The sequence below is a fragment of the Watersipora subatra genome, chromosome 7 (assembly GCF_963576615.1).
Source record: "Watersipora subatra chromosome 7, tzWatSuba1.1, whole genome shotgun sequence".
Taxonomy (NCBI): Eukaryota; Metazoa; Bryozoa; class Gymnolaemata; order Cheilostomatida; family Watersiporidae; genus Watersipora; species Watersipora subatra.
Genome location: NC_088714.1, coordinates 32,709,023 through 32,720,865, shown reverse-complemented (window position 1 = coordinate 32,720,865; position 11,843 = coordinate 32,709,023). Strand labels below are relative to the sequence as shown.

Sequence of the window (11,843 nt, the reverse complement as noted above, 5' to 3'; positions counted from 1 at the left end):
CATACTGCTGGCAGTGAATGCAATATATTTGAGTGTAGTGCATACTGCTGAGTAGTGCGTACTGCTGGCAGTGAATGCAATACATTTGAGTGTATTTGTGCCTGCAATGGTCTTGATTGCCCATCCTTGTTTGATATTGAGGGTGAATATTTGGAGGAGAGAGTTATGCACCGCTGGAGGTGCAGATGAGGCGTTCGGATTCCAATTGTATACATTTCATAATTTTTAAAAATTAAGTTGGGTAGGATCGATTGGCAGTTGATGGGCGCATTTATGGCGAAGCATTATCAACAGCTATGGCCTGAGCTCTTTATAGACACCTAGATCCTTGGCAGTCCTGTGCACTGTGAAAGATCGTCAGGTGTAATAACTAACTGCACAAATATTTCACAATATGGCAAGGCTGGTAGATTGGTGTAGTAGACTGTCAGCCTCCCAAGCTGAAAGTTGGGAGTTGTAATTCTTTACAGTACAATATTTTTTCCAACATCCAACCGTGGCGTTGGACAGACAGACAGACACACAGACAGATGCAGCTCTTATTATAGCAAGAGCTGGTACCCAGGCAGTCCGTGCGCTGTGAAGGTTCGTCAGGTGGAATAGCTATACACACAGTTATTCTTCAAGTTGGCAAGGGGTTGGGTGGTGCAGTTGGTAGTATGCCTGGCTACATCCAGAATATTTGTGCTAAACTCCCGTGTGAGGTGTCTTTTTTCCTAATGCCCCCAGCGTGGCTTTGGACAGGTGGACAGATGGACGAACCAACACGACTCTTATTATAGTAAAGATTTAATATTTGTAGGCTAAGATAACTGAAGACTTGACTTAAACCGAACAGACTTGGTTTATACTATAATGTATTTATTAAATTTGTTCGCAGGCCATCAATAGAGTAATCACTGTTTCATTCATATATCACTAAAAACTGCATGTAGAATTAACTTTGGATTTATGGATATGCAATGGAATTAATGATTATCTCTTACTCCATTCCACGATAAATATTGTTTCGACATTTTGTAATGCATATTTCCCTAGGGTATGCGATGGTAGTCCAAATGTTATTACTCTCTACTGTGGCCCATGTCTAATCTTCACCATAATACGAGCTGTGACCAACTGTCTGCCCGAGTCTATGGTTGAAAAAAGAATTGCACCATATGGGATTTGAACTCACTACAGTGGGCTTCACCACCCAGAACACTACCACCTGCACCAATCATTTACCTTCTTTGTTTCAAAAATTATTATGCACGTACTTATTCTATTTGATTTATTAGCACACCTGACGATCTCTCACAGCATATCGGACAAGGACGGTATTAGTAGGCTATAGTAAACATACAAGACATTGAGCTCTTGATTATGAATTGTACTTGATATTTCAAGTATTTGCTAATAAAGATCTAAGCATTTGATACTAATTAGTCTGATTGCTATTGGTTATTATCAAACTTTAAATATAATAAAAGAAAATTATCGAAACTTTAGATTCACTACATTAAATATTCCTACCACATTGGAAGTTATTTTGGCCTTCGCTAGGCAAGGCAAATTATATTGTGTACTTGTTCTGCCTGTAGGTACCACCTGGGAAGCGGTGGTTTCATTCATTTGTTTGTCTCTCCCTTACATTGAGAACTACCTGAGCACTAAACCCTGTTCTTCCTCTTCTTCCTCCGACACTTTGAAGTCTTTTGACTTCGCTGTTACAAACTGGAAGTTGACACAAATGGACAGCAGACCCAAGCAGTACCTGTTTGCCTCGGCATTGAAAGTCGGACTTCTCTTTGGGTTAGCTTTTGCCCTCATTGGCGATCTCGATACACCTCATAAAGTCCTTCAGACTTTGGGAAAGGAGTACCCTGGTGAGATTATTACAAGATCTGGTAGCGTGTGATCCGTTGCTATAAGTTAAAAACAAGATGTCACACCGGCAGGTTGTCAAAACGATAAGAATTATAAATGTTCAAGTATGAACTTACAAAGTATTAGTAGATTTTATTAGAAAGTATCGGAACTACAAAATATCGGATTAAAAAAGCTTAGTGAAAGTTCTAGTAAAATATGCACATGTTATTAGAACGATTATTATTATTTTAATAAACTATTGCTATTAATTATTATTATTATTAGTAAAAAACTCCAAAGATAATGACTCAAAGGTTGAATAAAATAAATATGTTGACACATTATGTTAACATATTAGCAATAATATAATAATAATATATAATACTAGCAATATGGAAAACTGCGATAAGTTAAGAGAGCTGATTGGTCGTCCTAATACTAGCTGAAGCCAAGTTTTACAAAGCATAATTTTAACATAGGAAAGGGAATTTCTGCAAATTGTAATATTAATTGAGTTCAATGTTAAACAGTCGCTAGTAAAGCTAATAGCAGGTTAAAAGCTAATTTTTAAAAATTCGCAATTTAACAATTAATGATTAACAGCTAACAGTTAACAGCTAACAGTTAACTGTTAGCTGTTAACTAAAAAGTATGATAAGACTGCCATCAAACTAAATTTCATAGTTTATGGTTCTGCTTTAACAAGAGCTAGAAACATCTTAAAGCAGTCAAGGTTTTTTCGATGTTCAAACCTGAACATTGAAAAAACTGAATAAGTTTTAAATTTTAAGATTGGTCCACATTAGATTAAGGCTGAGTAGTTCATACTGATAGCACAGAATGCAATGCATTAAAGTGTAGTGCATGTGGTGAACTTGGTTGTCGATCATCACACATTGGGTATTGAGGGCGGTTACGATGCTCAGCCATAAGCTAGTCATTGAAGACACCTAATAAACTGTTAACGGTTAACTGTTAACAGTTAACTATTAACAGTTAACTGTTAATAGTTAACAGTTAACTATTTCACTAATTAAACTTGCTCAATTACCATTTAAATATTGTTATTATTTCAATTAATTAGGTTTTTTGTTATTTTTAGTTTTTGCTAAACTAGTTTTTTGGTGTAACTGATATTTATATGAAAACTCTAACATCCTTTGCAAAGAATACTGTATGCTGTAGAATGGAGTACATCGGCTCTATACACACCCCTCATACTTCTTATTATACTACCTCTGCTGACTTACTACTTTGCTCAGACTTCAGCTCAACTCCATATGCAAAAGGTGAGACTAATGAGATTAAATGATTTCACTTGACTGTTTCTGGTCTAGCACTGACAGCTTGATCTGATGTTCTAGAAGTCTTTGCACCTTTGCACATCATGTGCACTAAATTGCACTTATTATTGAGTTATGTAAAAAATTGTGCTTAAATAATCTAAACTGCCACTAAAATTAAAGATTGCAGCAAAATGTGTCTGATCAATGTAAGTTTTTAAGTTTAAACTTTAATACTATTGGTTACTAGTAACATGTTTGAAAATTATGATTGCGTGAAAGATCATGACGCATAACGAAATGATTGTACGCACAATTATAAGCACGGCTCTTATTATAGTAGAATATTTAGATTAGTTTAAGTTGATAGCTCAAGTTACTCCAATTCATTGTGCAAAGAAGCTTAACCAATGGCAACTACGCTGTTTATAAGCTGTTTTTTTATTACCAATGCAACGCCCAGCATTCATCTAGTATGTCATATTAATGTACTATAGTAATATAAGACACAAGACAAAACAAATTTATGACCTGGTTATATGCATCTATAATGACTTAGTACAAAAGCTGTGGATGCAAAGAAGAAAAATTTACGCTGCCAATTGAAGACAAGTTGGCTGTTTTTTAATTGGAATACTCATCTCTCTCTCTTAAAAAAAGCGTTGTTGATATGGCTGTTTATCTAATCCAGAGTGCAAAGGACAGATGTACCGTAACTTATAAAAATTCTAGCGTAATTAGTTTGCTCTAACATTGTAAATCATTTAAAAAGAATGTAAATAAATTCCAATATAAATACATTTATATATCATATATGAAAATGTGAGATATAATATATACATAATATAATATATACAAACATATTTCAATATTCAAATACAGATTCTGTATATATTTTAGTTTTGCTATGCTCTGCCTCTGAGTCTCCACACTCCAGCTCTGGTTCTGATATCAGAACTGCTGTCAAACCTTGCTCCAGAACGGCTAACACTACACCCACAAATATCTCTACCTGTTGGAACTCCAGCTGACAGCTGGACTTTGGTGGCCCTCACTTTGGCGACCTGCTGGCTGTCGCAACTTTGGATTTCTCGACATCTTTGGTTTCCAAACAACCTCAGGCTAGAGCAGGTTCAGCTGTAAGCACAAAGCTTTTTATTTTTTGCTGAATAGCTACATGGCTTTTTGACTTTTCCATAGGAAGTCAATCTTTTCAAAAATTTGCTTCCCAAGTTGAATATGCAAACATTTTTATAATGATATATTACAACTTGTTTAATTTCTTTTGAAACCCAAGAAAATGATGATTTACAAAAAAACATATAACATTAACACAAATGTATTACATCAAATTATATATTATTTCAAATAATTACTAAATTAATCAGTAAAAAGATATTTGAAAGGTTATTTTATTATCGTAAGATGAGAATGTATTGTCGGCTATGCAAAAGTTCGGTGATAAAGTGAGGTATAGAAGTATCAGTATGTGATATAACTTAGTCTAACTTGCCCTAGATTTAAATTGAATTACTCTTTTGTAAATATTTTTCCTTTTTGTTTTAATCATTTTATACTTTATTAGATGAATGCCCGATGTTGCATGAGTAATAAATTAATTACCTAATGAATTTGAGTAACATAAGCTAGTAACTTGAGCTAGTCTAAATTTTTACCATAAAAAGGGCCATGTCTGTCTGTCTGTCTGTCTGAAGTCAGCTTGCAAATGTACTTATAATCATTACATTACATGCTATGATCTTTCACACAATCATGATGTTCAATTGTGCTAGTGGTAACCAATGGTATTTTGGCAAGTGCTGCGTAGGTATGCCCTCAATAATTTCATAGTATGGCAAGAGCAGCATAGCATAGCGGTTAGCTTGCCTGTCTGCAGGATTGGTGGTTTTGATTTCACTTCCAGTAGGAAGAAACTCTTCCTTCTTACCTTTTTAGATTTTAATACCTGTAACTGAACACACAAATGACAGACGACAAACAAACACTTAGATTTATATATATACATGTATGTATGTATGTATATATATATATATATATATATATATATATATATATATATATATATATATATATATATATATATATATATATATATATATATATTATATATATAAATAGAAGATCAATAGACAGACGTACAGAACAGTAATGTTTCCAATTATTGAAACAAATGTTAGTTCCATTGTGAAGTGGTATGTCCAAAACTTTGTATATAGAAACAATAATAGGTCAAGGTTACTGTACACCACTTGTACAAAAAATCTTTCTAGCCATAATGCGTTAAACACTATGGTTTAAGCTCACAATATTAGTACCAGTGTGTAACAAATCAATATTCTTGTCACTCTTGACTGTTCAGTAAACTTTGCTGTTAAATAAACAAGTAGGTACAACACAAAAAATCTTTCCCTAAAACTGGCAAATAGCCCATTTATGATAAAACGCATTAACGACATTTTAATTGTAGAAATTGATTTTGACACAAAATAATTTTAGATCTAATCTTGTTTACTTCAACTAAAGGGGTTTAGGTTTCAAAACTAAAGGAGATTAAGTCTGTTGACAGGCATGAATTAAACAATTCAAGATTGTTCAAAATCTTTGCATCTTCTTACTTTACTGCTAAATGTTTATTTTACTTTAATTAAAGGTTTAAAGATTTCTCATGGTTTGTATCATTTCTTGATACAACCAATTGGTATTTGGTTTGTATGATTTCTCATGCTTTTTACATGACAGTTGTGTCCTTTGTGTCCTTTTTACATGACAGTTACAGGTTCTCAACTCACTTCAACTTATGTGATGTGAACAAATCGCATACAACCAATACCAATTACTTTGAAAATATAGTTGCCATTATTTGAAAAACATTTCTATTTGAAATGAAATTATTGCTAATAAAATAATATATATACATGCATATACTTTCATAGAGTTACTCATCAATATCATAAAGATGAAAACCATTAAAACAATACACATTAATAATCTTAAATTATTTTTCACTGTTCTATGAACCCAAAAACCATTTAGCCAGTTTGCGTGTTTGCTTTATAAGTAAAGTTATTTGGTTTGGTATCGACCACTGAGTAAAGTTAATTGTTATTTATATAGATTAGTATTATTTTTATTGTTTTAGTATTTTTGCTTTGCCCAACTACTGTTCTGTCAACCTCGAGCAGTCACTCGCCTATAACCGTAAAATAGACAGCCAGAGGTTGAGCCAGACATGCTGTAAGAAACACGCTCAGGAACCAGAAGAGGTGAACCCAATGACAAGCACCCCGATGATCTACATCTGTGCCACCATGTGGCATGAGAACAAGAATGAGATGTTACAAGTTCTTAAATCTATTTTAAGGTGACTTTGATGGATCTCTTTGTAAGCAGTTATTAATTTTAGGCTGTTAATCAAATTTAGTTACGCAAATCAAAATCAAATGGGAGATAGTTTGTTTTTCCAGATTGATGCAATCCAATTATGTATGAAATACACATACATAAAATAACTTTTATTGTCATGGACAGTTTAACAAACTCAATGAGTTTTAAAAATATTTTCAAGGTTGTCAAAATTTGACTCAAACTTTAACTAAAATTCTCATTTAAATTGAGTCTTGGTTCAAACAATATTATTGGGTTTGGAGAATAGCCCTGGTTCCCTGGTTTTAATGTAATCGACTTATTTATAGCCTACAATTATTTATGTTGTAGGCTTGATGAAGACCAGGCTACAAAGCGAAACTCTTCAAAAATCTTGAGCCAATGCCGAGAAGGGGAGATGAACCCTGACTACTATGAGTTTGAAGTTCATATCATGTTTGATGATGCGATGAAACTGTCTAAAGAAGAAGAGTGGATGCTGAATGACTTTGTCGTTAGCTTTGTCAAAACTATTAATGAGGCTGCCAGGTGGGTTGCATTTTTTTCAAATTTCAAATTTTATTTCTTTTCACTTTTATCTATTACTGTCGTTTCAACTTTTCTCTGATAACTTTATTGAGTTTTTTAAAGAGAAAACTCTTTAAAAGCACTGTCGTAAATTTTGAATTTTATCAACTCAAGTTACTAAAAATATCATTCAAAACTCAAACAAGGAGCATTTAAAAGCTGGTCATTTGTGAAGGTTAAGTTTGGAACTTTAATATTTTATTGCATTTTAAAAGCATTTACCTAAACTCAACATTGCACAATTTTGTCCTTTTAAATATTGTTTTTATTTCAATTCCTAAGAATTTGGATTGTTTTTTGCTGAACCAGTTTTACTAGCCTTTTGATGTCGGAATTATGATACGGTATATATTAACACAATTTTGTTGCATAAGTTGTTAGTTAGTTCTATGGATCTTGCAGTGCCTTGTACCACACCGCAATCACTCTCTCACCACCTGTAAAAGTAGCAACTCCATACGGAGGCAAACTCATCTACACACTTCCCGGAGAGAATACGATGGTTGTTCACTTGAAAGACAAAAATAAAATAAGACATCGAAAGCGGTGGTCTCAGGTAGAAACTAAATATAATCCTATGTGATCATTCAGTAGGGCTATCTCGTCAGTTAAGATGAATGTTTTAACTTCCCTTTTTTGATAATTCTTTGTTACTCGATGGTGTGTTTATCATTAGAATAACATGATGCTGATATAAGACTTTCGCATCCATAGAATCAAACGCTATTAGAATGCACAAACTGCAATTGATAACTCGAAGGTAATTCAAGGCAAGAAAGCTGGTGCTTCAGTTAGTACAATGTTTACTGTCTTTAACAGTTAACACGCAGTTCAGACGTCTTGTTAACTGCAAAACCTACTCGCTTATTATGATACGCTAGACATTATGGTGAAAATTTAGCCCTACAATATGCCAGATCCCTCCCTCTCTTTCCCTCTCTCTCCCTCTCTCTCCCTCTCTCTCCCTCTCATTTTGGTCACTTCGACAGTAGCCGTTTTATTGTTTAGGTTTTATAGCTCTGCTTTCCCTTGCCATCTTTTTGTGTCTAGTTTCCTCAACTTAATGTTACACTTACCTTGTACTTGCGTATAATTATATGCTAAGTGTTATGGCAACAGTTTAGCGCTACATTATGCTAGATATAATGTATATATTAGGCTGATAATTCTATTTCAGATTATGTACATGTATTACCTTCTGGGGTTCAAGAACCTAAGCGGGGTCCAACTTTCTGATGAACCAAAGGCTTCTTGCAGCAAATATCGTCCAGAAGCTGAGATCTTTCAGAGGATGCCAGAGGCAAAAATACAAAAGGTCAGCAACTGCAAATATTAATCTCAAGCTCAACAGTTCTGACATTTTAGCTGAACCAATGCTCTGCGTAATTTTAGGAAGTAGAACTCGCAATTGTCTTCAACCAACAATTTGTTAAACGCTGTTTATTTTAGACGACATAAACATGATATTACCATTTGCTAACGAGACTAGAGAAACATCGAGTTTTTTGCATAACAAAATAATATCTATTTGATTATTCAAAAATATAAAATGGTTTAGCAAATATATTTTGACTGTAATGTACTTTAAATACCTTCATAGTACAAAAAGTTACAAATAAATGCATGTGTTTTAATTCTAATAAGATTGTAATACTATTTTTATTGATAATACAAGGACCTTCAATATTTTCATTCAACAAGTAGGCATTTCCTTCATTAGTACAACCTTTGGACAGCTGGAATTTTTACTATAATAAGAGCAGTAGCCATCTGAAGCCATGATTTAAGGTTGTGAAAGTTGTTTGCTTCGAGTGGGATTCAAACCTACAGTATTTACCTTCCTAGCCTGATTCAGGAAGTAACTAGCTGGTGAAGTCAATCTTCATCAGTTAGTTGCATTAGATGTTGCTGAATACTTGTACACATACTTATTCCCTGTGCTTCATTGGTACACCTGACGATCAGTACAGGAGACTGCCAGGGTACTAATTAGAAATATAACATAAAGCTATAAGCTAAACTGTGTAAGACCAGCATAAAGTCACTATGATAGAGTTCTCCATGCTACCATTACTGTATAATTATAATTCTGTTTTGTGTACTCATATCAACAGCTTGCTTCAAACTGGCAGCATACTGCTTGTTGAAAAATGGTATTGTATCCTTTTTATGATCTGACATCATTATTGCGCTTTACTTGTGTGTTGAGATACTTAATATCTAAGTAAGCTAGTTCTTGTATGTTTTGTGCTCATTACCACTCATATGCACTCGCTGCCCCCCCTTATCTGTGTCCCATGGCAATTAGTTGTTATCAGAATTTTGACATACAAAAGTGTTCTACTTGACAAAATATATCTACAGATATACATTTTACAACCAATAACTTAACACTGCTGACTAATATAGAGAACAACTTTAAAGTTCCGTAAACGTGTTCCACAGATATATTTTACAATAACAAAAAGTTATGAACTACTACATGTACATAGTATTTGCTGCCAAAAAAATTAAATTGCAAAAACTAAAATTCTGATTATGAATTTTAACCCTTAAAACTGCAATGAATTTCAAAAAGATTTTGATAAAAAGCTGAAAATATTGACACTTGTTAATCTCTTTCCTTACTTAGTTTAAAGAGTTTTACCAACTCGCAATGATTTAGAAAAGACAGACTAGTTATAAAGATTTCTGGTTATATTTTTAGAGTGAAAACACTTTCCTACTCGCATTGGACGGAGATGTTGACTTCAAACCCCAAGCTCTCCAGCTGCTTGTGGATAGGGTGAAGAAAAACAAAAAAGTTGGAGTTGTTTGTGGACGAATTCATCCGATTGGATCAGGTTTGTCTGTTCAGCCATACAGCTATGACAACAAAACCATTTTCATTATAAAATAATTGTAGCTACCGATAAGTTAAACAGTTTACCCAAACAAAAACTACTAAACTCCAAGTACGGTATGTTTATTTCAGACTCGCATTAAGACAGGAATTGTCTGATATTTTGTTCACTTTTAGTCAGATAACCCCCTAGCCCTCTTGTAGATTTTCACCGCAAATTGATTTACTGCTTTCATAAAAGGCAATCGTCTTCAATAAACGCGTTCATAGAAGGCAGTCATCTTCAATAAATGCGTTCAGAGAGGGCAGTCGTCCTCAATAAACGCGTTCATAGAGGGCAATTTTCCTCAATAAATGCATTCATAGAGGGCAATTGTCCTAAATTAGGGACCAGATGGAGTTTTAAAGCAAATATTTTGGCAACTTTGAGGAGAACATGAAGCACATGCGTGTGAAGCCAACGATTGGGAAATGCATAGCACTTACACATACGCGCGCAAGCGCATACACACATGCATACAAAGTGTCATTTATTAATATAGATAACAATATACCTTGTCAGTTCTAACAGTTCTTTGTGTGGAAATTTCATCTTGATCAAAATACAAATCTTATCAAATTTCTTCAAGACTTTTTTATGCGCAACAACAATGTGGCATAATGTAATTTAATTTAAACAATAATATGATTTTATACATGTTAATGAGATGCTATAGAGTTATGCATAACATATGATAAATAATGCACATGTATTTTCTTTTTCAATGTATAACACTGAAGTTATGCTAAATATTGTTGCTTGTTTCACAGGTCCGATGGTCTGGTACCAGAAGTTTGAATACGCTATAGGCCACTGGTTACAGAAGGCAGCTGAACATGTTCTTGGATGCGTACTCTGCGCTCCTGGTTGCTTTTCACTCTTCAGGGGATCTGCAATCATGGATGACAATATTATGAAAACATACTCAATAGATGCTACTGAAGCTAGACACTTTGTGCAGTACGACCAAGGTATAGGAGAGCACTCTTGATTGAAGCTTTAGGGTGTAGATATTTTATATTGAAAAGTCTTAGAACAAGAAAACGCATTTTTAAAAATAACTGTTTTATAAATAATGGAGGGATATAATAGGAGTTGTCTTCTCAATTAAGTTCAATTAGGAACTCAACTAATAACAGCATAATATTTGCCTAAAAACGCTAAAAATTGACCTTCATTTATTATACCGAAAGATGATAGTTATTTTCATCAAGTTTATACAACAGCACAAAATTTGTTCAGGAGGACTGCGTGTAAACTGCTTGCAGGTAGAGAGCATATGAGTTTAAACTGCTGGCAGGTAGAGAGCATATGAGTTTAAACTGCTTGCAGGTAGAAAGCATATGAGTTGTAACGAACAGCACATCGTTCTGTGATAATCAAAAAAGTGTTAATGTTAGAACATTTTCATATTGCTAATGAGCTAATTTCAACTTAAATTTTATTGTCAGATTTTATTATAATATGATATTAATTTATTATAATTTTATATTATTAGTTTTATTATTATTATTCATATTTTCTAATTTTATTACAACAATTTTATTATTATTCTGATGAATATTAGCTTTTGTTATAATTTTTTTATTAGAAAATTCCACTACTTTTTATAAAAATTTTTATTTAATAATTTGATCATACCTGTTAATATAATTTTTCATTATTTTGTAGGAGAAGACAGATGGTTAAGTACACTGCTGCTACAGAGAGGATACAAAGTGGAATATGTAGCAGCATCTGATGCATTTACATACGCTCCTGAGACATTCAAGGTGGATGCTTGTGTTTAACTCTCTGAAAATTTGTTAATTTCTGGCCATTTCTCGCAATCTGCAAATTATATTGGGTCAACTTA

General features: G+C 33.5%; 1 protein-coding gene across 1 annotated transcript in view; it reads left to right on the top strand.

Annotated features, from left to right (window-relative positions):
• The first annotated feature begins 1,593 nt into the window (after positions 1 to 1,593).
• Positions 1,594 to 11,843, top strand: part of LOC137399249 (chitin synthase chs-2-like) — a 33,878-nt gene continuing 23,628 nt past the window's right edge. The window contains exons 1-10 of the mRNA XM_068085274.1: positions 1,594 to 1,868; positions 3,037 to 3,140; positions 4,035 to 4,273; positions 6,295 to 6,516; positions 6,870 to 7,067; positions 7,509 to 7,662; positions 8,284 to 8,421; positions 9,814 to 9,949; positions 10,759 to 10,959; positions 11,660 to 11,760. Coding sequence (XP_067941375.1) covers positions 1,733 to 1,868; positions 3,037 to 3,140; positions 4,035 to 4,273; positions 6,295 to 6,516; positions 6,870 to 7,067; positions 7,509 to 7,662; positions 8,284 to 8,421; positions 9,814 to 9,949; positions 10,759 to 10,959; positions 11,660 to 11,760 — 1,629 coding nt within the window. The 5' untranslated portion in view covers positions 1,594 to 1,732. The remainder of the gene's footprint in view (positions 1,869 to 3,036; positions 3,141 to 4,034; positions 4,274 to 6,294; positions 6,517 to 6,869; positions 7,068 to 7,508; positions 7,663 to 8,283; positions 8,422 to 9,813; positions 9,950 to 10,758; positions 10,960 to 11,659; positions 11,761 to 11,843) is intronic.